The sequence below is a fragment of the Diachasma alloeum genome, unplaced genomic scaffold (genome assembly GCF_001412515.2).
Source record: "Diachasma alloeum isolate Michigan unplaced genomic scaffold, Dall2.0 Dall_scaffold_01191, whole genome shotgun sequence".
NCBI lineage: Eukaryota > Metazoa > Arthropoda > Insecta > Hymenoptera > Braconidae > Diachasma > Diachasma alloeum.
The window spans coordinates 26533-52930 of NW_021681301.1; the positions used below are offsets into that span (position 1 = coordinate 26533).

The window sequence follows — 26398 nt, forward strand, 5'->3', positions numbered from 1 at the left end:
AACTATTAAAAGTTTTTATTAGGTACGTACGTACAAACATCAATTCATGTACATCTAACCTTTTATTTACAATGATTTTTCAACTAAACATTGGCGACCTGATTTCTCCAAGTAATTACAATATTTCTCAGATTCACTTTGGCTGAACAAACTTCATTGTTGCACTCTGTTACCTCCTTTTTCGTTATAAACTCACATTCATGGCCTAAAATCTCTGTACATTCTTCGACATCACCGATAATATTCTTCGAAACTTCGATCAAATGCTGAATTTGGTTCTTATGGATCATTTCACATAATAATTTATTTTGTAAAATGTCTCTGAGGGACCTCAGTAATTTTGAGTAAGAACTCATTTTCATTGTTATTGATAATTTTGGAATTAGAGTTTTTAGAACATCCAGTAACATAAATTGCATGTGACTATCTTTATCATTACAATTCAATAGTGTATCAGGCAAATTCTTAACAATATTTACGATTAATTCAATGCCTTCGATGTCTCGAACGTTCAGTCCATCAGCAACTTCACTGAGCCAAACAAGTAGTCCAGAATTACGACAGAAAATTCCAGCTTTTGAAATTTTCACAGCTGAGTTGATGATTTGAAGAATGAGAATCTTTGTGGAAGGATCAGCAAGAATACTCCCATGAACATAGAAGAGTGTTCTGAACAAGAAGCATTTTGACGAAATTTGCATCTCCAAGTCTGTCTTTAATCCATCTCGAATCACCTCCAGAATCCAATGCCTCTGTACCTTATGATTAATGTCAGAACTATTGAACAACGTTAAAAATTCTGGAATTGTTCTCAAATCCAGTTCCGGTTTAGCCATAAAAAAATTCTGCAGAGGAGCGTAGAGCGGATTCAGCGGTTCAGTTGCAACCAGGGCACTCCTTGCGAGAAATGTCGAAATGAAGCAATTCAGACGAATCTCAGTGAATGATTCCAGTGACGCGATGCCATTTCGAAGTGCATCAATCATACGCATCCACAGTAATTTCTCTTTCGACCTGAAACAAATGCAGAGAACAAAGAGAACACATTAATTACATGAAAATGACAATGCTTTCCGGTTGCTGATTTAAGGGGAGACCGCGGCTTAGAGACGATTATTAAAGTTTATAATAGAAGTAGCAAATGAAAATAAGTATGAAAGAAAAATGAATTACGAGATTTCTTGCGGCTCGGAAAGGGTCGAAATGGGTCAAAAGCAACAGAAACGGAAAATTTCGCACTTTTCAAACGAATTGAGCTCAAAATTAAGTTACCCATAGTTGAAATATTCACAAGAAAATTGATCATGGTGTTGATATCGTTCATGAAGAAAAAAATCAACACAAAATCTGCAAAGAATTGTACTCCATTGAATTAGTATATATTTGAATTTTGGCCATATTTCAGGAAACTAAGGCATAGCCTTATATTATTGAGGAAAAAAAAATTAATACATGGGACATTCCATGTCAACTCAGCCACATCGGATTTTTTTTTGTCTGGACAAAATCATTGAGTAGGTGCATTTTGAACTACTACATATAGCCAGTGATCATGCAAAATTTCATTGCCCTGCCACTTGTTGTTTCTGAGATAATCATTACGAAACTTGAAATTTTCAAAAAATCATTTCTGGATTAAAATCTTCTGTATCAAATAAACAGCGGCAGTATCGTGAATTGTACTGTCCGACAAAACGACTAAACTCCGATGTTAGTTTCATTTTTTTCGCGATAATAGTAAACAACGGGGTGAACTGTACACTGATCATTATTGTAGTGGAAGGATTGAGCAGCATCTTGAGCCACAAAAGCGTGATTTTCCAAAAAATCACAATGCACTAGTACTTCTCCATTATCCAAATTCTCTTTTCGCTGTTTGACAAAAGCCAGTTGTTCTTTAGCGATGAAGTGATGGTGCTTCAATACTATCAATCATTCCATTAGAAGATCAATGAATTCATCCATCGGAACGGCGGTGGTAGCGACACGCGACACATGCGGTGCGACCAGTGGCGAATTTAATAGCGGTTTTTGGACGGATTAAAGTTGAATTCGGAGATAAAAAGCAGTGAAGCGGTAAGTGGCATTAGGCTGGAGCGAGGAGTAAATCAGGATTATAAGGAAAAGCGGAGATAATTGGGCAAAGAGCGGCTAGAAAATCTGGTCGCGAGTAGAGGTTAGAATGAGAGAGAGAGAGAGAGAGAGAGAGAGAGAGAGAGAGAGAGAGAGAGAGATGGCAGGGACAGAGAACGATGAGGAAGAGCGAACGCGGGAAAACACGAGCAGCGACACGAACGGGAGTGAGGAGAAGGAGGAGGAGGAAAGTACGGTCGATAAGAAGGCGAGAAACAGACGCCCGAGGAACAGGGTTGGGCATATCTCGCAGATGGAAGTTTATGACGTGACATTGTCAAATACCGGTAATTTACCTCTGGGGCGTCAAAAATGTCAAAAAGTGTCAGAAAGCTCTTTACAAGGAAGCTAAGCTAAAAAGTCACAAGGGTCAAAAGTGAGAGGGACATCGGCCGGAAATCGTCAAGATCAAACGATCACGAGGGTTATCCTCGCGAAGGTTAAACATCGCAAGGGTTATGCCTTCTTAGGGTCAAACAACGGAAGCAATCCTTTAATCTGGAGGGTGAAACTAATAAGAGGGTCAACGGGGGACGCCAGGCGGTACAATTACAAGGTTCCAACGGTCATAAAGTTTAAACAAAAAAAGCAAGTAGGTTCACAAGGGTCAAACAGGTCACTAGGTCACGGCCTAGTTATCCTGATTGACCCTTATGATTTACCTACTTTGTGATTGTTTCTTGATCGTTTGTGATTTTCCTGCTTGCCTGCGTCTTAATTTTAACTCTTGCGATTTTTCAACTTATCTCTCCTGTAGGCAGAACAATGACAAGGGTGGAATGATCATGAATTAAGAAAAAATAATCTGAAACTATTCCGTTTGGTCTTTGTTGCAACAGCTTATGATCATTTGACGCTCGCAAGTTATGATTGTGACGTTTGACCCTCGCAAGTTATGATTGTCACGTTTGACCCTTGCGAGGTATGACCTTTGCGACGATTGAACCTCGCGAGGCATAACCTCAGTGGGTATGATTTTTTCGAATTTTGACCCTTGTAACTCTGACAGGCGGTATTCTCGGTAAAAATCTCCCGGTTCTCCAAGGTGCTAATAGATGGCGCCACATAGGTTTTTGACAGGTCAAAAAACCGACACCTCGCCCGGGTAATTTACCTACTTTATGACCGGTCAAAAACCATGTAATTTACCTAAGGTAATTTACTTGCCCAACCCTGCCGAGGAACATAGGGACCGTGCCCAAGGGCGCTCAAACGAGAAGTCAGAGTAGGGGAAATGTCAAGGCTGGTAAAAAGAGCGAAACCAAAGAGAAAGGAGAGAAAAAGAAGAAGGAAATGGCGAAAGTAGACAAAAGGAAAGACAAAAGCTGCGCCAGAAATCTGGAGCAGTACTGGGGGCAACCCCAGACCACAGAGTCAACAGAGGCCTTGGACACACAAAAGACAGAGACAGGGGAAGAGAGTGGAGAAGCAAACAAGGAAAGTGAGGAGGAAGAGCAGCTCTTCCCGTTCATCCAGAGAATAGGAGGACTGAAGAGAACCCCCCCACCAACAAGGGAAGGTAAGGACATCCACACAGTTAATCCAGCCCTGGACGTATCCCCCACCAGCAACTCGCACACAGCCCTAACTCGCCTCGCGACCCCAGCCCCTACTATAACCCCGGTCACAACAACACCAATACCAGCAACACCAACACCAACATCAACCCCTCAACAGACACCAGCCCGATCCCGATCCCCAACCCCAACACAAGTCACGAGCCAGACCCAACACACACCTGAAGAGAAGGAAGGAACAGCAGAGGAAGATGAGACGAGGGAGAGCAACCAACGCAATCAGCTGGCCCAAGACGTGGCTCGGGAAGTGGCGAGGGTGCTCGAGGAGTGGAAGATCAAACAAGCCAGAGCAGAAACAGAAAAGTGGGATCGTAGGATGGCCGAACTGGAGCAAATGATTAGGATGGAGAGAGCGGAAGAGACAAAGACCCCGATAGGCTGTGAGGAGTGTGGAGAGAGGAAGAGGGAAATTGGAGAGAAAGACGCCGAGAACAAGCTCCTGAGAAGCGAAGTGATGAGACTGCAGATGGCGAACGAGGACGTAGAACGACGGCTAAAAAACAAGCAGGGCGTACTAGATGACTTGGCGGAGGAGTGGAAGAGTCTGAGAGAGTGGTACGAGCGATTGAAGGAGCGGCAGAGGCTAGACCAGGAGGGTGAAAGCCCCAGAGACGTACCAGATCCAAGAACTGGCTTGACCCAGGAAAAAGAGGCAGATGGAGAGAATATTAATAAGGACAACAGACCACCAACCAGGGAGCAAAGTACACAAGACGGGTCAGACATGGGGACACAGAAGAACCCAGAACTACCCCCAGACCCAGCACCCAGAGGGCTAAACGAGATAGAATGGGATGAGGAGAAGAAGGCAAGAAGAGAGAGGAAGAAGAGAGTTATAATCCAGGGGCTCACTCTACTAAAGGCCAGAGAAAGGAAGGTGGAACTGGAGCAATGGCTGCGGGGCACGCTGGAGCTAGAAGCTAGGGTGGAAAAACTGGACAGATTGCAAGCCTCGACATGGAGAGTGGAGCTGGAAACCTGGAACTCAAAAATGGAGCTGATGGAGAAGAAGGAGAGACTGAGCGGTCTTGGATGAGGCGTCTGGATAACAGACGACCTGACAGAGAGACAGAAGGAAGTCCAAGCATGGCTGGAGAGACAAGCTGAAGCCTGGAGAACACGTGGTTATCAGGCAAGCGCTGGCTATCAGAAGCTATGGGTGGATGAGGCACGGCTGGAATGGGATGAACTCGAGGGAGGGCTAAAGTTGAGGAAAGACTCTGAGACGACAGAGGAACACCCGACCTTTCGAGGACGATGCAGAGGGAGACTCTAAATCAGGCCAGCTGGTGGTAGTACACTGGAACTCACGAGGCATAAAAAACATTCGGAAAAACATGAGACTTTGGCAAAGTGCAGACGTGGTGATTTTCCAGGAGACTTTTCTAGAGGAAAAGGATATGAAGAAGGCTATGGGGAACCTAAGGACGGAATTCGAATGGGTTGGTAAGGCGGCGATCAGAGAGCGCGCAGGCGGCAGAGCGCCAGGAGGACATCTACTTGGCATTAAAAAGAGCTTGGGGGCAACTTGGGAACAGAAGGAATGGGAGTTTGGGCTACAACTAGAAATTAAACATGAGAATGAAGAGGACAAATACATCATAATATCGGGATACAATAACCACCATAATAACCTCAAGACATTTCTGAAGAAGGCAGACCAGGTTCTGGACGAACTTGAGGGGAACCCAGCGAGAATAATAGTGGCAGGAGACCTCAACGCGAAAATCGGAAGAGAACAGGGAATCGCTGACTGTGGATTGGAAGGAGCTACGCACTTGCACCCCCACAAGACCTCGGAGGACACAGAGCTTCGAAAACCGGACGGGCCGCAACTGCTGAAGTGGTGTGAGACGAGAGCGCTACTTATTATGAATGGCAGGGCAGAAGGAGATGAGGAGGGGAAGATCACGACAATAGCTGAAGGTGGAGGACTAGGCAGTGTGTTGGATTGGATCATAGTGAGAATGGAGGGAGAAAGTGCAATACCAGGCTGGTTCAAGGGCATGAGGGTGACAGCCCAAGAAGGCTCAGACCACCTACCGATATTCTACCGGGTGAAGTGGGGGGAAGAAAAGGAAAAGGAGGAGGAAACAGGAAAAAACAAGAGGAAACAGAAAAGACTGAGATGGAAGGGAGAAAAGGGGGAGGACTTCCGGAAAGAGTGGACAGAAAGCTGGAAGAAAGGATCCAGGGCAAAGGAGTTAACCACGGAAGAAAGATGGAAGTATATAACAGAGACCATAGAGGAGGCAGCAAAGAAAGTCGGCATGATATCGGGGGGGAGAGCCCGGGGTGGACAGAATGAAACCTGGGACACAGGGGAATATAGAGCCAAGAGACGAGAAAACTTCAAGTTACTACATAGATTCAGGAGAAAGAGGGACTGGACAAACAAACAGGCGTATATAACGTGCAAAAAAGAACTAGCAACGCTAAGAGAAAAACTGATCAAACTCTGGCTGGAGACGAAGCAAAAGGAAGTAGACATGAGCAGGAACGTGGCTGAGTGGTGGAAGGCAATGGATTGGTACCGCGGAAAAAGGAAGGCAAGAGGAAATAATACGATTGAGAAAGAGGAATGGCTCAATTACTTCCAAAAACTATTGGAGGGCGATGAATGCACAGAACCCAAGAATGACACCAAGACCGAGGCAGATGACAGCACAGACCCGGAAGCAGAAACAGGGGAAGGAACAAGGCACGCAGACACAAACGAAGAGGGGGAAGGAACCAACGGAACTGGAGAAACCGAAGAAGCTGATGAGGAACAGGGCTTGAACAGTCTGCTAGGGCAGGCCGAGATAGCGGCAGTACTAAGGGACCTGAAAAGGGGCAAGGCGGCGGGGGAGGACGGAATAGCGGCGGAGTTCATAACTGGCATGCCAATAGAAGGCAGACTAGAGCTGATCCAACTAATCAAGGACATGTGGCAGAACACGAGGCTTATCGAACGCTGGTGGCTGGCAACGATATACCCCATTTACAAAAATAAAGGAGACCAGAATGTAGCAAGCAACTATAGAGGAATATCGTTACTGGATATTGGGTACAAGGTGGTGGCCACCATAATGGCGAGGAGATTGAGCGCCTGGTTAGACAGGGAGGAGAAGCTAACGGAAGCACAGGCTGGATTCAGACGAGGGAGAGGAACGATGGATCAGGTCTTCGTGCTCAACACGGTGATAGGCAATAGGTTAAGGAAGAAGAGAGGCAAACTACATGTGGCGTTCATTGACTTCAAGGCAGCATTCGATAAGGTGGACAGGCAAAGGCTATGGGAAAAGATGGAACAAATGGGAATAGACGGAAGATTTCTAGAGATGACCAAGGAAATATACAGAAGCACGAAGAACGAGGTTCTGGCGGGGGAAGAGAGAACGGCGGAGTTTAGCACAAGCAAAGGGGTGAGACAAGGCTGTCCCCTGAGCCCCGTGCTATTTAATATATACCTGAACGACCTAGAACCGGAGCTGAGAAGGAGGGGCGATGGAGGCACGGGGATAGGCCCAGGATCGGGCACCAAAATCTTTGCGCTATTCTACGCGGACGACGCAGCACTAGTAGCTGAAGAGGCAGAGGAACTACAGAAAATGCTACTCAACCTAGAAAGATGGTCTGATAGGAACCTGATGGAAGTGAGTGTGGAAAAAACAAAAATCATGGTATTCAGAAATGGAGGCAAAAGGAAGGAAGAGAGCTGGCATTACAAAGGAGCAGAGATAGAAGTGGTGAAGGAATTCAAATACTTAGGCTTCTGGTTCACGACAAGAAACCAATACACCACACACACAGAAAAAGCCGCAGGGAAAACACAGCAGCTAGTCAACAAAGTATGGGGCGAAACCCGAAGGGCAGGGGTGACCAATTTAAGGAGAAGGCTGTACTTTATGGACTCGACGGTGAAGGCAGTGGCGATGTATGGGGTCGAAATATGGGGCTGGAAAAGAAGAAAGACAATAGAGAGAATACAGAATAGATTCGTGAAGGCCAGCATGGGACTAGCACGGAACACACCTGGATACATATGGAGAATGGAGGCCAATAGAAGGAGCATTGAAGTAGATGCAATGAGGGCCGGGCTATTCTTAGTGAAACTCTGCTGTATGGGAGAAGAAAGATGGCCGAGGAAGTGCCTGAAGGAAGAGGTAAGAAACATCAGGAACGGATGCCCAACCAATTGGGGGAAGACACTGGAGGAAGCATTGAAGGATCGGGGGGACGGCGAGGTGATAGAGATGATCGGAGAGGCGAGACCAATAGGAGAAGTTATGAATAGGCTCCAGGAACTGACACAGATCGCAGAGGAACAGGAAATACAGGCTGACTGGGAAAAGATAGACAGCTCAAGCTACTGTGAGTACTTTAAAGAATTGAAGCAGAACACAGAGGTAGAAAGGTACTGGCACAAAAAGAATTTGAAGGCATGGCAGAAGGAAGCATGGGCAAGGTGGAGATGCGGCAACGCGGTGAAGGAAGGGAAAAAGAGCTACAAGAACCAGAACTGCAGGGCGTGTGGAGAGGTGAAAGAAACAATAGAACACGCGGTGAGCTGCGAGATGGTGATGAGAAGGTTGGGCACACCTGAAAGAGGCTGGTGGAGGAGGTGGAGAGAGAGAGGCAACCAAAAAGACTGGAGAAAGAAATTACTGGAGGCATTGAAGGGAGAGGCAGATACAGGACTGAGCACAAAGTTGCACAACATAGAGAAAGTGCTGCGGGACAGCGCGCTATCAGGGAACATATAGAGAGTAACAGAGAGTTTAGTCTGAAGATTATAGGTGTGACATTGATTGCAACACCAATGTTAGCTTGTTTGTACTTTTTGTTACCAAATATAATATAATATAATGTACAATAACATAATGTATCAATACGAAGAAGTGGGAGAAAGGCCTGTGGAGATGTAAAACAGCACATGTAGCATCAAGGAATAAAGTATTCTGTATTCTGAATTCATCCATCGGGAGGGTCTGTGTCTGCAAGGTACACCTGTCAGTACTTTGCCACACGCGAAATTCGCCCATTTCCACGACAGAATCAGAGAGAAGTTTCTTCAGTTCACATGATAATGATTTCACTCCAGGACAATCGTTACATTCATCCAGATGACAGGCCGGGGTTGGATTTGTACACATCAATTTTGCTAGACAATCTTTGTAATCTCTAAGTGGACAGGGGGAATCTTGAGTTAGAGTCGCAATATTAATTGCCTCTAGCATCAATTTGCAATTTTGATGATACTGTTGCGTATCACCCTTCGAACCCTTTCAATTGTCTTAAATCTGAAGGATGGGAGAGATGACTCTTGGTAACGTCTGTCTTTTGGATAACATCGACATTCATTCATTCCTTTGGGAGATCTCAGATGAAGACACATCGTTCTTGTATTATCTCTCACAATTAATTAATTAATAAACCGCCCCAATCATTTAATCAATTTGTGTGTGTTGTGACTCATTTCGCTGAACATAACATTGGTGTCAGAAGTGATTTGAGTGAACTTATGTGCAGGATGGATTAAAAACAATTTTAAAAAAAAGTGTGCAGCTGTCAAACCCTCCATCAATTCTGGTGAATCTTCAACGGATGATAAACAGTGACGGAAAATGGTCAAATAATAATAAAATAAGAATCTGAGTGAGTAATTAAAAAATAAACAAAAAAATGAAAAAAAAATTTAAAAAAATATGGCGGGTGAGGAGAGACGAAGGAGAGACGCGGATGAAGATTCTCCACCTCGTTTTGGCCCTCTCAGGGACGGTTTCCGTCCACATTCAACACCCAGTGGAATCAAACTTCGACAACTAGCCGTCGCAGCTGAATTTGAAGGTTTGAGAGATAACCTTCGAGAGGAAATTCTCTATCACCAGGAGGAGCCTCAGGCCAACATCCTCAACAACATCAGACAGACGCTTCGCCAGAATTTGGAAGATCATCGACGCGTCGCTCGAGAGGAAATCTTGAATTTATTGTGTGATCTACAACCGAATCCAGTGCCTTGAAACGTACCACACCCAGATCCAGTTCCTCAAAACGTTCCACAACCAATTCCAGTGCTTCTGAATGTCCAACAACCTCCACCAATGGCTTACGGTCCACAACATCCACCAGGGATCTATGTACCACCTTATCCACCACCGAGGAACCCACCAGATAACCCTCAAAATTATTTTGCTTATAATACTAATGCTAATTTACCATTTGCTTTTAATTGTCCCGATCGAAACACAACAGATTTCCAAATTAAACCAGACACCTACGACGGTTCTCAACTCTGGTCTCATTATCACGCTCATTTCGAGATTGCAGCAAAGTATAATCATTGGTCGGGAGAAACAAAAGCTTCACAATTATTGACGCGCCTTCGCGGAAAAGCTCAATTGATTTTAAGTAAAATATCGCGAGATGACAAAAAATTATCAGAAAATTACTGAAATATTGGCTGAAAAATTCGACGAGAAGCACCTTGCTAGAATGTATTACAACGAATTACAATCCCGTAAACAGAAACCGAACGAAAGTTTTGTAACGTATTCCGAAGAAATCGATCGACTTAGTCGTTTAGCCTATTCTAATTCTTCCGAAGAAGAACGCGATCGTGCTGATGTCGTGCATTCATTAGTGGCATTGATAATCCACAAATGGAATTCACTTTGAGGTCTGAAGACATTAACACTTTCCAAAGAGCAGTTGAAAGAGCAACCGAGCTCAAATCAATCTCTCACGTTGTGATGAATAAACAACGCCATCAATATCCATCAAATTCTCGATTACAAAATAATTATCGTGATTTCTCATTTACTCATAACAAACAAAATAATTCCAATTCAGGATTCAAAATTGTTTGCTTTAAATGCAAACGTTCTGGTCACTATGCCAATAAATGTACAACATCTAATAATAACACCCATCAGAATTGGCCAAATTCCTCTCACAACAATTCCTCACAACATTTTAACCAAAATCGTAACAATCATCATCCCTACCGCAATTTCAACAATAATGGTAACAATTTGAGAGCAAAATTTTCCAATTTTCAGCAGAATAATAACAAAAATTCAAGCTGAAATAATTCTACCAACACGAATATGAATTCGGAAAACTGAATAGAGTCAATTTGTTGGGGGACAAATTCACTCAATCAACGTCAAATATTTTCAAATGTTTTCAGGTTACAGATGGAACTCAAGAATTGGTTTTAAATTTCAAAGTGGAAGAAAAAATCAATGAACATTCCTGTTCCATGACCATTGACACAGCTGCTGATATAACTTTGGTCAATCCTAAACTATTTAACAACAATTTAGTTGAATTAAAAAATTCTACTAAACACATCAGGATCATGACTGTTTCTGGTGAACAATTCCCTCATGAAGCAATCAAAACAATTAGTGTTTCTGTAGGGAATTGTTCGGTAATTCTGGACGCTGTGTTTGCTAAAATTACAGAGGATTGTATTCTTGGATTGGATTTCCTCCATAAATCAGGGCTATTGAACGATTTCAAATCAATTATCAATCGAAAATTCGAGATTGATAATCCTCAAAAAATGGTTTTTGTTCAAAGAATAAATATTCAGGAAATCTCTGAATTCTCTGATGGTATCCCTGAGTTTTTAATACAACTCTCTGAAAAGTCATGTGAGTTATTAAATCAAAACGAACAACAGAAATTTGAGAATTTTCTGGTACATTATCAAAAATGCTTTTCTGTAAATTCCAATGATTTAGGCAGATACCCAGGGACTAAATACAGAATCATCACAGAAAACTGTCACTCAATCAAACAAAATCCTCATAGAATTCCTTTCCATCACCGAGATAAAGTTTTCGAATTATTAGAGGAAATGAAAAAACCAAAAATTATTGAACCTAGTTGCAGTCCATGGGCGTCTCCGGTTGTCCTAGTTAAAAAGAAAGACGGTTCTCTTCGTTTCTGTGTCGATTATCGACAACTTAATGATGTTACAAAAAAAGATTCAATGCCTTTATCACGCGATGATGAAATTTTCGACGCAAGTTCTCAATCTCGTTGGTGTTCCACCATCGATCTGAAAAGTGGGTATTGGCAGGTCGAGTTAGATCCTCAGGACAGAGAGAAAACTGCTTTTGCCCTAGGGGATGAACTATGGCAATTCAAAATTCTTCCGTTTGGTCTCTGTAATGCCCCTGCAACTTTCGTCAGAATAATGAATGAAGTATTACAGGGTTTAGTAGGAAAAATTTGTTGAGTATTCTTAGATGACATCATTGTCTTTGGTCGTAATTTTGATGAACACCTGTATAACCTTGAACTAGTTTTTTTTCGTCTAACTGCAGCTAATCTCAAAGTAAATACCAAAAAATGTATTTTCTTCAAACACGAAGTTCTTTATTTAGGTCACTTGATTTCTAAAGATGGAATTAAATGTTCTCCAGAAAAAACTTCGTCCATTTCTGAATGGCCAGTTCCTAGAACTAAACGTCAAATTAGGAGTTTCCTTGATTTATGTTCGTACTATCGGAAATATGTCAATGGTTTTGCCAATATTGCTAAACCCTTACACGTTCTAACGGAAGATAAAATTCCTTTCAAATGGACTTCTGAAGCTCAAACTAGTTTCGATCAATTAAAATCCATCTTAACATCTCCTCCTATCCGATCTGTACCAATCCCGGAAGGCGACTTCATTTTAGATACGGACGCTTCTTCATTTGCCCTTGGAGCAACACTTTCCCAAACTCAAAACGGAGAAGAAAAAGTCATTGCTTATTACAGCAAATGTTTGAACAAATCGGAACGAAATTATTGCGTCACTCGTAGAGAACTTTTGGCAGTAATCTTATCAGTCGAACATTTCAGTCATTATTTGTTAGGACGGAAATTTCTCATTCGAACCGATCACCGGGCTCTGAAATGGCTCCTTTCTTTCAAAAACCCTCAAGACTAAGTAGCTCGTTGGATTGAAGTGTTATTCACATACGATTTTGACATTATACACAGACCAGGTCATCTCCATGGTAATGCAGATAGTTTGTCTAGACGTCCTTGTACTTGCAAAAAATGTGATAAACTCAATCTACGTGAAGAAGAATTAGAAAAACACGTCTACCGAACCATTTGCGTTGCTGATAATGATCACGACTGGCCCAAATTATAATCGGAAGATCCAACTCTCAACATGTTGATTGAATCAAAGAAAAGCAATCAACGTCCCGAATGGCATGAAGTTTCTCACCTTGGTACAGACATCAAAATTTATTTATTGTATTGGAATTCATTGGAGTTGAAAGACAATATTCTTTATCGACGTTGGGAATCAAATGACAAATCAAAAACGGTTTATCAAATCGTTGTCCCTCCATCATCCACAAAAGAAATCCTCAGAATCTCTCACTCAACTCCTCTCGGTGCTCATTTTAAGGTCAATAAAATGTTGGACAATATTCGAAAAAGATTTTATTGGGCTACTTGTAAATTCGAGGTGGAAAACTGGTGCCGAAAATGTCCCATCTGTTTTAGTAGAGATGGCCCATCGCATCGCGCTAGGGGAGCATTACAAATGTATAATGTTGGTTTTCCCTTCGAGAGAATCGCGATCGACGTTTTGGGTCCATTACCCAAAACATCCAACGGTAATCGATTCATCCTCGTCATTACAGATTATTTCTCTCGTTGGCCTGAAGCGATACCACTTCCGAATCATCAGGCAACTACCATTGTTGAAGCTCCGGTAATTCACGTCATTTCACGCTTCGGTATTCCTCTAGAGATACACTCGGATCAAGGAAGAGATTTCGAATCTTTGATTTTCAACTCGTTAATGAAACTTTTGGGTATTCATAAGACTCCTCTATTCCCTATTCTACTCCTCTATGTCCACAAACCAATGGTATGGTCGAACGTTTGAACAGAACCATATTAAACTATCTGGCTAAATTCATTAATGATAATCAAAAAGTCTGACAAATGATTGCCATTATTCCTTCTTGCATATCGTTCCTCTAAACACCGAACAACACAATTCACCCCGGCAATGTTAATGTTTGGTAGGGAATTACGACTTCCTCTTGATCTACTTCAAGGTACACCTCCACTTAACTACACGAACAATCATATCGATCTCCCTGATTACGTTGATCAATTGCAAGAAAGACTAGTGGACACTCACCAACAAGTGAGAGAAAACTGGAAACTTAAAAGTGATAAGATGAAATCTAAATTTGATTTGAAAGCTCACATGATTTATTTCACACCTGGACAGAAAGTTTGGCTCTTTGCCCCCAAAAGAGTCATAGGTAAATGTCCAAAACTCCAGAGAAATTGGGAGAAAACATACGTGATCAAATCCAAACTAAATGATGTAGTATACCGTATTCAAAAAATCCCTAAAGGGAAATTCAAGGTAGTGCATGTTAATCGTCTATGGCCAATTGAACAGGATAACTGAAAATGATCATCATTCTTATTTCAGAAACAATATTAACTTGTTCTTCTCCTTCCACCTGAATATTTATTTGTCTGCGGTTAGCAGACTGGCCTGAATATTTATTTATCTGTGGTTAACAGATTGTCTGTGGTTAGCAGACAGGCCTGAATATTTATTTGTCTGTGGTTAGCAGACTGGCCTGATTATTTATTTATCTGTAGTTAACAGATTGTCTGTGGTTAGCAGACAGGGCTGAATATTTATTTGTCTATGGTTAGCAGACTGGCCTGATTATTTATTCATCTGTGGTTAACAGAATTATTTGAATATTTTATTTCTATTCCCATGTAATAAATTATGAGTGAATGTTTGTGTTAAAATAGATAATGCTTGATTTTGCTTATTAATTGTAATAATTTCGAAAGCTTTCGAAAAATCTCTACTCATAATTTATTGAATTTTCGGTAAATTGCTTAAAGTAGTTGTTTGAACAAAAGTAGTGTACTCTGTAATTGTTGTGCTGTAGCTGTTTGAACAGTAATGCTTAGAATTGTAGTTGATTGAACGGTAGTTATTTGAAAAAGTAGTTGCTTTTTGGTTGAATAAAAATTCTTATTTGAATATTTTTCTAATTTGAGGAATTTTTTTTTTGTGTTGAGTTATTTACAGATCTTGGGACCGAAACAGAAAATTGTTGTGTGTGATTAATTTTGCCAAATTCAAAAGGAAATAAATTTTTTTTCGAGTCAAACTCTGACACTCACACACCTTTGATGAATGAGTGCATGAGAACACATTATCGTTTTGAACACAACATTATAAACTGGAAAATTGTAATTTACACTTTTGAGAAATTTATGATTATATAGAAGCAAACAACTGTATGCATCGGGACTGTTCTTCAACGTTGATTTCTGGGAAGTTTTAGTTGAAGAACAGACTGGGGCCCTCCCTATGTGAGATCTTACAACTGGTCAAATTTTGTTTCACTTGCTTACAACCTCTCTAACAATCCAAAGTTGTAACACCTCAAATAGCCCCCGGTATGATTGCCGCGGCGGCAACCTTTTCGCGAAGGGGAGTAGTGTTGCGTATCACCCTTCGAACCCTTTCAATTGTCTTAAGTCTAAAGGATGGCAGAGATGACTGTTGGTAACGTCTGTTTTTTGGATAACATCGACATTCATTCATTCCTTTGGGAGATCTCAGATGAAGACACATCGTTCTTGTATTATCTCTCACAATTAATTAATTAATACATCGCCCCAATCGTTTAATCAATTTGTGTGTGTTGTGACTCATTTCGCTGAACATAACAATACGTACAAACACATACCACGTGAGTGCCATTTGCTCCCGCTACTACACATTGTTTAGGTCTCAGCTCGGCAAACTTATTGAAACCGACCTTAGCATCTTCATTCGCATGTTTGTACTTCCGATGAAGGACTTTTAGATTTTCGAGTATCATTCGCTTTTGCTCTACTTTCTTCTCTCCATTGATCTTGATGGATATTTTATCTTTCATGCCTGGCATGACGCGACTGTGCTCTAGTTAAAAATTGTGTACCTTCTCGACGGTTGTGCTGGGTAGTGAACGACCTGCTTTCGCAATTGGTGAAGCAAACACTCCTTTAATTTTTCTCTTTAATCCTTTAATCTTTTCGCTCTTGACGCCATGTATCTGGTAGTTCCAAATTCAGAAGCAATTTTCCGCTCACTCCACGACTGTGGATGAACCGTCAAGATTTGCAGGCACTCACGGTAATTTTTCAGATCTTTGAATTACTGCTTCAAACCATCCAACATTTCTTCTAATTCTATTTCTCTCGTAGATCGATACTGCTTAGATGAAGATGAATCAATGTCACTTTGGTCATCTTCCGAATCATAATCCATGGAAAAACTGTCGAATTCAGCTTCATCGTCTGGTTCGTCGTCGATTGATATGCCGGAATCATCAATATGGAAAGATCGACCTGATCTCAGAGAACTGTTCATCACATCCAGTNACATGGAATGTCCCATATGAGTGTTTTATGTTGAGCTTTTGAAATTTGTGCACCAACCAAACGAGATAAATTCGAGATCCATGTGTAGTGATAAATTCTTTCCTGGTCATCATTGAGGTTGTTTTTTTTTCAATCATGAGAAGGTGAATCATCCTACCTTCCTCTTGCGGGGTGGTTGGAGGATTTTTGCTCAAATAGAGTGGCACAGTCCATTTCTTCCCTGATTCTTCATCATTATCAATTCCATATACATTAATCGACAATTCGTTCATTTTCTCGAACTTAGGAATGTCTTTTAATGCCATGGGGTATTTGAAATTACCAAAGCTTTTCATGACAGTGCTGAAAGAGGGATATGAGTTTGTTCGTTGCTTATCTCGAGCGTTGCAACGAACGGCCATGATAGACCATAAAAAGCAATAGGTATCGTCTTTATTCTGAACGTTCATAACTGCATGTTCCTTTTTAATCCATTCAGGTAGTTCAACCAAGCTACATCCTCCCCGCAATGCATTATATTTATTCATGTTCGTTCCACCCGGAGTCTTTTTCCTGGAACTCATCTGCTTTCACAAGAAGTTTTTCTCTAATGTGTTCTTCGAACCACTGTTCAATATCAATTGAATCAAGAATTATTTCATTTTTTGTGTTAAAATATTTCTCTTCTTCAATGAGACGTTGATCTTTACTAACTTCATACTTACATGTCAATACTACATTCACTTTCAAACTTCCTTCCCGTTTCAATGCATTTTTCAAACATATACAGAGCATTCGTCTAGCATCACCTAAAAATTTGCGTATGTCTGGATTTTTCACGTTAACGATTACACCGGTTCACATACGACCCTCAAAAACACTTTGTAAGTCCTCCCATCGGACTCTATCAGTTAAATTACCCCTTAACTCTCCTCCTATCACTTCCAAGTTTCTGAATCTTGCATAGAACGCTTTCAGTCGTCCTAACATGTGAACGTCTTTTCTCACTATGACTCGCACTCCTCTTCATTAATGCATTAATTTCTTTCGAATGTCCTCTGATGTGATTAAGGCATTGTTGAATTTCCCTGGGTCTCCTATTCGTTTCCACTATTTCATACACATCCTCCAATGAACTCAATAATCTTTTACACGCGCTAGGATCCATGTTGTTCACGATAAAGGCACTAAAGGACTAGCGGAAAACCAAGGTGAAATTTGTTTATATAAATGCACATGTGGGTGTGCCTACGCTCGAACCCTCTGGAAAATGTCACGTGATTGCTTGAAAAAGAATCATGTGACTCATGGAAAATTATTAACAAAACAGCAACATTTTTTGTTCGTAGGAAAAAAAAATATCTGAAAAATGTTCTGGATAACATTTCATCTTTGCGGTGCGATAAGACATCGAAGGGTCCGAACACTCTGCTCCAGTTTGTCAAACATCATGTTCTTAGGGTTGTGAGTACCCATGCGTTCCCAGGTGGATAGCGATAGCCACGAAAGTCTAAGTAAACAAAAGGTTGCGCTCGAATATCTTCCCACGGTTTTCCATCGTTATCAGTCTCGCACCAGATTATTTTATAAAGAAAAAAATCATTAATAAAAAAATAAAAAATGAAATTATGGCTTAATTTATTTGTAATTTAAGTTCCAGTGTCATCTCCCTTCTCATCTGTGTGGAATTTAATGTCATTGTATTCACCACCCAAGTGCTCCAACTTTGGTGAGCCTCTCTTAATTTCATTCAGCAAGTCTTCGAATTGTTGGGGATTTTCAAGGAGAAGGAGAAGTCCGAATTATTGGGGATTTCAAGGAGAAATATTAGTTTTTCCATAAAGTGGTAAACATTAAAATCCAGGAAATCTTAATATTATATTAAATATATATTAAAAATATATTTCTATTGGGTTTTTTTACAGAATATTTTCTATTGAACATTTCAATAGAAACGGCCGGAAGCTAGTAGAAAGTTCAATAGAAATCGAATAGAATTGTCTAGCGAATTCGCTAGGATTTTCTATTGAATTTTTTCATACGTGAAGATTAATGGTAACAATACGTCTCGGTTAATCCACTGCTTAACCCTCTATTGTGAAAGTCTGCCTGAATAGTACTTTTTTTGGGAATTCTTGTGCAATTGTTGTGAAAATCCGAGGTATTTCTCAAATTCTTTCTCCTTTCTCATTTCAATCAGGGTGCAGTAGTCAGAGTCACGTGACTCCTCCAAGTCAGTTTTGTTCGGGAAATTCCGCTTTTTCTTTTCAATTGCCTCCTCATTGTTTATTCAAAAATTCTAGAATACGTGAGAATTTTCTAAAAATTTTCTAGAAAATCTCATAATTGTTAATAAAATAAAACAATTATAAATACAATTTATAATTTGTATTCATAATAAACTATGAATTACATTGAGTAGATAAAAATGATATGCAATATGACCACTCGGAAACATATTGCTACTTTATTAGCAAAAATAACTACCATGTACAATATATGAGCAATTTCCCACTTGTTTTCAGTTTAAATCGAAAGGGATAAGAGTTTAAATTGATTCATTTCAAAATTGATTTTTCATCCACCTCGTCATTTTCCAGTCTTGAACATCTTTTTTGTACTATTTTCATGTTCGACTACTCAGAATAATAATTTTGATATGGTATGAAAAAATTGAAAAAAAGAGCAAACTGAAAAAAATTAATTTTTCGATGTAACTTAACGAACATTTTGAAAAAAAAAAAAATTTGAATCGGATGAAAATCGCGGTGCGAGGAACATTTCAAAGCTAAATCACAAAAAACGACCCTTTTGCCTGACGTACGAAATAAAATGAGTCGAGTATGAAATTTTTCTTGTTTTTACGTACCTCATGATATAACAAAAGTCGCTCGGTAGTTATTTTCATCGCCCGAAGACTTTCAAATTTGATAGGGGTCCTTAAGAAACTTGAGGTTATGGATGTATAATTTGATCCATTTGCTTCTCTGTTCGTTCATTATTCTCACATTTTTGGTAATAATGAGTGCCTTGCATCAGACTTCAATGAAAACTGAAAATAATTTAAAGATCGCGCTCAAATTTGGTGCGCGCGGAGTGATACATCTCATGCCGGGGTGGGCAATGATGGGGGATCTTCGGCTAAAACCCGATGTTCCTTCTTTCCTGGCGATGACTATAGTTGGCAAAAAGATCTTTTCTTGCGCGCCGCAAGGAAAAGACGGAGTTCACTCATCTTATGGACTCCCACGGGATAATACTGGCGGGACACCAGATTTCATTCGGATCTATTTTTCTCCGTGTATATGTGAATCCGATTTGTCATGAATTTTTATGGAGAAAATTGATCTAAACTTCTGAGAATAAAGGATTTGATTTGCAATGTCTAGTCTATTATGTTCGACCCTTAATTGGCGCATACTGTTTCATGCATTTCATTTCTTCGAAGTTTTCTGAACCTTAATTTTATGTAAATCGAAATTTATATGGGAGTCTCATTTTTCTGTGGAGTTTCGTCAAACCCTACGTTCCCTTTTGTCCCGTGAAAATGCGAAAATTCGTCGTTTTTATTTTTTTTAATGTCTCAGGTGGAATTTTGAAACTTTTTTTTCTCAAAATGAAGGGAATTGAGGCCAGAATCACGTCAATTTTTGTCAAAGTGGTAGAAAAAATATACCTACCAAAATGATTGTTGAAAAGAATGAAGTGCCAATTGAAAATATAATTTAAGAATAAAAAATGAAACAAACAAATTTTTCTTGAAATATAAGATGTTTTTGATTTTTTAGAATTTTTTCAGATTTTTAGTCAACTTTTAAGTACGCAAAAAATAATAATATTGAAAAAACCTGTTTTTCAACCATTCAAATTCAGAAAACCAATATAGTGATCTTAAATTTTGCAGAGAATAATTATTGTTAGATGATGAATATGTGAAAAAATTACCGCATTGAAATTCGCTGGGGGCTGATTCGCCATGCTTATCCGGCTAGACTCTAACAAAGGAGTACGCTTTAGATTTTATAATTCTAATCTTCCCCCAAAATATGGAATTGCCTTGTTTGAAATCTCCACGATCAGAATGTTTACAATACTCGTAATTATTCGTCCTTTCAATTAAAAAATATAGCGAAAAAAAAGCTGTAGTTACCTAGTAGCTTCCAGATGAAAATAGAACCTGGATATGACTGTGAGTGTGGCCATACGAATCTCCTGACAGACGCTTCCGCAGGCAGCGAATAGCAGAGCTAGTGCACCCGATCGAGTCACATTATGACATGCAATAACATTATTACCCGCTAACAAGTGCGTTAATAATGGTAAATAGAATGCTGGATCATACACACTTTCACTATCATATAATTCATCCTGGTGTAGTGTCCTTCGTACTGGGAAATTTGTAATCGTATTCTTAACGATATCGATGTTGAAAAGCTGCAGGACTTGCGAGACTGAAGGTTGTCGCCAAATTACAGTGTCTGCCCTCCCCCTTAGACTGTAATAAGAGGCTGCAGCTTCTCCATACAAATACGGTTGATATTCCGTTAATTTGATTCCCGACCTCTCATAGTATTGAAGAATCAACAAAATTTGTTGATCAAACTCATTCAATGTGGCGTTATAAGCTGATAAGTACAGGGGAATATGTGATAACTTCATTATCGTTGGATTTTTCTTTATAAGAACGAAGATGAGTTGGAGTAAATCCTTTTTGATGTTCTGAGAACTAAGCATGAGGTTTACGAACTCTGAATGGGATGTTGTCATCTCGAATAACGTTTTCACGTATTCGGTTTCACTTTTGTCTTTGTATGCAATGTCACAGACTTGTGATAAAGTCTTCAGCAGCGAGTGATTTTTTGTTGAATCGTTTTTCGAATTCTTTAGTCCTGATCTTAAAGAGAACCTTGTGAACTGGGACCACGAGTAACTTTTGGATAGGTCTTCGAAGATGAAGTCTTTATTGATCGATTTGAGTCTCGTGATTGTTTGGAACATGTATATGCAGAGAATTTCGATTTCATTTGAGTCTTTTGCATTTTTCTTTAAATATGAGACGATTAAACGGATGAACACTTGAAGACCTTGACAGAGGATTTCTTGAGGATTTCGATGCAATTGTGAGAGTCTTGTGAAAATATGTTGAAGAAGTTTCGCGTAGTTAAAGTCGACAGTTTCCAATTTGTCTCCACTGGACAACACTTTCGTGGTGATTCTCTCACATATTTCGAGGCTGAAGCAAGAGTCTATTAAATATGCGACTGAATCTACATTTTGATTGATCCAGTCTAGAGTTTCCTCATAAAATAAAAAGTAGTTGATAATATTCTGTTCATATTGCTTGCAAATTTTGAACAGAAATTCCGAGTTCCATTTGTAAGATAAATTGCTTGATAAAACACTGAAAATCAGTTCACAACATCGAATTCGAGATTTTTCGGTTGAAATGTATTTAGTGAATAGTGGAATCAATTTTGGATTTCTCGCCGTGAGGAAAGATATCAGTGGAATTGTTGATTCATCAAATTCATTTTCCAGTAAGGAATTGAAGGTTTTTGGGTCAACTATTGCAATATAATGAGGGAAAGCCTTAAGAAATTTATGTAGAGAATTTTCCCAACTCTCTAGATTTATCCCTGTGTATTTCAGATGTGTAAAGTAAATAAATAACTTGTGGACCAATTGAGTTTCTTCCGGAAATTCCATGAGAATTTCCAATTTTTGTCGTTCCGATAATAACTCAAGCAATTTCGGAACCATTTCTCCCCAAATCGATAAGACCTTTTTGTCTTCACTTAAGAAACTTGCTTTTGGTAAACTTGTCAGGCTCTTGAAAAGTGTTAGGAGATCAAAGGATGTTAATTGAAGAATTTCAATGAATTTCACTAGACAGTGCGTGGTTTTTAGTGTCCAACCACCTGCACATTTCCTCAAAACTGCTTCCAAATGTGACATTAATTTATTCTTGAACGAGAGGAATAAATCGGGAACGTTCGATTTATAATTAACGTCAATGATTTTGTCAAAAATTTCGACGAGACCAGTAGTCACAATTCTCTCTGTCGGAAACTTTGTTTTTGGAATTGGATTAAAAGAATGAAGAATTGTTGGATGCGTTAAGATATGTCTGGAACATTCAAGCACATAATTTGAATCACAAGAAGTCCAATCAGTTTTTTTATAAAAATCCAAAAGTGCAATTATCACGTATTTATATCGATTGAACTGCTCCTGAGTTAGTTTTCTCCTTTGAATACACTGAGTCAGATAGAAGACAGTCATTTTAAGAAGATGCAGAATTTCATAATTCGAATGTAAGCCATCTTTATCATTTAGTATTCTGTCAAATGTAATTTCGTCACTGGCAAGTAAAATTTTGCTAAATTTTCCAACAATGCTTGTCGATAACATCTTCTTTAGTGGTATTGGAGTTTCCCCCTCTTTCCAACTTTTCAAATACTCAACTTGTTCCCCTTGAATACCCTCACTGAGATAAATCAAAGCATTCGGTGATACTTGACAGTGCAATGTTAATATTGTAATGAAACCGACAAATCTTCCTGCTGTTTCGTTCCATTTTTCTTTCAAACTTTCGTAACATGCACATAAAATTAATGGAATATTCGTTGTTGGTTGCATCAGTTTATTCATGTCATCTTCACTTGTTAAAAATTCTTCAGCCTTTTCTACTTCCTCTATAATCTTCTGATACTTCGCAGGGCGCTTAACTGCTTTCGAGATGATTTTCACTAGCCACTGAGCGACTTCAGCTCTCTCTCGGGAATTCTTGAGCAATTTTAAACTATTCAGCCAGATATTCATTTGATCCTCACAGTTCTTGAATATATTTAACTCATTCAACAACACTTTCGTCGTCTCTATTCCCTTAGACTTCAAATTTCCAGAAGGATTCTCCAGTAGTGAAATCAAAAATAAAAGAATGTTTCCAAGGAATTCTTCGTCGGTTTTAAAAATCTTGGGATTGAAAACTTGAATTATTTGAATTGCTTTTAACTTCATGGAGTTCAATTCCTCTTCATTAACGTCTCTAAGGTCGTTTATTGATGTCAGTAATAATTGAGAATCCTCTGTCAAATCACTAAGACTTTTCGAACGCATACATTCAGGGAGAACCTGATGATAATTCTGAATTAAATCTAAAACTGATGAAAAATATTTAGATTTCGGTGGTGTGAATTGAATCTCTTCTAGATTTACGGCTTCGAGGCTTTCGCTGGGTTTATCGGCATGTTTCCAAGCTCTTAAAACATCTTCCACTGAGGGTATCTTCTTCGAGGCATAATCTATTACATGAGAATGTAAATTTGAATATTCAGAAACACTTACGTGTCTTTCAGCAACTTCCAAGAATTTTCTCACTTGGTTCAGCATAACTGTGAGAGTTGTCACAGCTTCGTAGCATAAAATAATACTCGAAGAGTTGAGGGAAGGTATAACAGCATTTTTCAATACAATCAAAGGCATAGTTAATGTTAATGTTGCAGTGATTAACTGTTGAGACGTTAATTCTGAGAGAGAATACTTGAGAAACTTTTCAAGTGCAACAGCTGAAAGAACTCTCTTGACGAAGTCCATGACGGCAATCCACTTTTTCGACGGTCTGGGCACCAAGAAAGGTTCAATGTACGCCAATTGAGGCTTTATAAGATCAGGACAAGCAACCAAAATTTTAGAAACCAAATCACCAGGTTTTTCATGTTCCCAGGGATGTTCTAAGCTCTGGAGAATGGTACTTACCAGCTGATTATGTTTCTTTCTAGTTGTCCCTAGAGTCTTATCATTGAAAATGATTCCATGGCGATTTGATGTCAGAAGCACTATTAAAAAATCGTGGACTGCTTCAATGGTAATAGCCTTCTCTTCGAGATCGACACATTCAGTGAAACCGTTTCGTTTGTTATTCTCAAATCCAGGCCAGTTACTGGGGCCTTTCCAATTGTACAAAGACACCAAATTGTGAACAACGGGTGTTGAGAACACCTGGAGTTTTAATGTTTTACTAACAATATTGTTTTCAAGTACGTAAGTTTTGATTGTATTTAACACGAGGAGCACAGTGGAATGAGAGTCATAAATAAGCTCCGGGAAAATACTCGTGAGTAATCCACGTTTATCCAAAAGTGCTCTGATGACCGAGGCCCTCGCATTCACTAAAAATGAGAGAATAAAATGAATGAAACATGTTCTGACACTCTGGGGATCTGTTGGCTTCGTTTGTTTGGACATTAGAGTTAATGTCTCTTGGTGAAATGAAAGGTGAGCTAGTAATTCTCGGGGTAGCGTGTCTCCCAAGGACACGATTGACGCAAGCAAACGTAGAACGATCTTTCGTTGCTTAGGATTACTTTGATTGGACATCATCGCGTGAACTGTTGATAAGTGTACGTTTATCAAATGGTGGCAAGCCTCCTGAGCTGCCGCAATTTGCTGGGGATACTTCTCCAAGATCTTCATAATGACAATGTGCATGCCAGAGAACACTAATGCTGCCTTATTCAAATCTTTGTCACATTCTTCTAACAACTGAAGAATTTCGAAAACATGTCCTGATTTTTCTATATATTCTGATGCTAAATCACGTTCGGTATTCTCAGTGCATATTGTCACGAATTTCCGCAGCATGCCTAGACCCGAAGCTGTCTTCAAACTAGACCTCAAATAGTTTGCTGAAATTCCCATCACTCTTTTGGAAGAGAGATTTGATGCGAGAGTTTCCTGTTCTTCACTCAATTTTCCATCGTTCTCAGAGTGTTTTCTGATTGGCTCTGGTTCATTTGGTGAATTATTATCCGTTGGGGGTATTGCAGCTCCACTCATCTCGTTGACCTTCTTCTTCTTTTTCTTTTCTACTGTTAAAGTTGCCGGAAAAATACTTTCATTAGGAACCCTCGAAGTATCGCCGTTAGATTTGCTTTTCATCTTTTTTTTCTTTCTTTTGATGGGAGTTTCCAGATTGTCAAGAGTATTGTTGATAACTTCTGAATTTGTTTCTCCGTTTTTTCTTTTCAGTTTCTCCTTTCCATATTCAAAATTTCCATTATTAAGATAATTATCCATTTCTGATTCCAAGAGGGACGATTTGTGTGCAGTTTTTGGATTCATTTTAATTCGCATGATTTATTCGTTTGTAACTTCGTTCGCCTCAACTGCAACGGAAGTACAAAAGTATTCTTTTATATCACAGAAAAGAACAGATGACGCTGAATTATTATTCTCGATGGAAGTTTTATTTATTTTAAAGAAATTTTTGCATATCTCTCTTACCTTTCAAATCGTTGATGAATAATATAAAAGTTTTAATTCTTGCTTAACCTAGAAATTGAAAACCGACAAACGTGTCTAAATTGATTTTTACTCCAAATGCGTGTGGTTTATTTGAGGAGGTTTCGTTGGAGATTATAGGGGAGATGAGCAGGGCCAATGTAAAGTGTTCAACAGTAAAAATCGTAGCGGTGGCGCATGGACTACGATGGAGCGTACGGAACTGTTGGTATGGTAGGGCCCGAGCATAAATTTGTCGATCACCGGAAAGGGGTTCTCAATACGGTAGCTCCTCCCATTTTGTAATAATTGTCAGGAATGTAAAATCGAACATATTATAATCAATAGTATAATGAATGCACAATCTAATGATCTAAAAGTGTTTTCCTCTTTCTCGACATATTTATTATTGACACGTAGATCAAAAAATTCATAGAAAATCCCAGCGGTGTCGCTGGAAAACTCTATACTTTTCCAGTGATTCGATTGAATAATTGTGCAGACTTTGTTTTTTCTTACTATAGTAATGTTCGATTATATATATTTATTCCCCCCCTGAGTGAGAAAGGAATATGTATCGCGCTCGCTCCCACTCATTATCGTCTCCGTCGCGTTGGCACGTGCTCGTCCTGCGCCAAACTTAACGAGTGCGAGTGAGAAAGAAAATGGAGGAGGAGAGAGAAAACATTCCAACTCGTTTGAACGTTTGGAACGTTTTCGTTGTTCTTCAGCGATCTACACATAATGGGATTAATTCAATAATAATAGATTAATGAATAAGATTTTTCGCAGATTATTGCGAGATTTAGATGAATGGTTTGCCTCCTTCAGTGACCATAAAAAATTGTCTCCAATCGACAATATCTCCCGATGGAATGGAACGATGTGAATGAATCAAGTATCAATTTGAATCTTTAAAAAATTAATCGAGAGTGAAAAAAAATCCGGGAATTCCACTCTGACATTTCTCTATTGTCTGTATTTACCGAGAAAAAAAAAACGTT

The 26398-nt window shown here is 39.5% G+C and overlaps 1 protein-coding gene across 2 annotated transcripts; it reads right to left on the reverse strand.

The window, feature by feature from the left end:
* LOC107046075 (nucleolar pre-ribosomal-associated protein 1) lies at positions 1 to 25507 on the reverse strand. Of its 2 annotated transcripts, XR_001461511.1 has the most exons (4): positions 25398 to 25507; positions 20263 to 25279; positions 18982 to 19164; positions 943 to 1014 (listed from the first exon to the last, which is right to left on the reverse strand). XR_001461511.1 is itself a non-coding variant. In XM_015268573.1 (3 exons), the coding sequence occupies exons 2-3, from the start codon at positions 25245 to 25247 to the stop codon at positions 84 to 86; spliced, it is 5916 nt and encodes a 1971-aa protein (XP_015124059.1). In that variant the 5' UTR covers positions 25248 to 25279; positions 25398 to 25507; the 3' UTR covers positions 1 to 83. The 2 variants fall into 2 exon arrangements, 1 of the variants encoding a protein (XP_015124059.1); XM_015268573.1 differs by lacking the exon at positions 18982 to 19164 and having other exon boundaries at positions 1 to 1014.
* Positions 25508 to 26398: the final 891 nt, after the last annotated feature.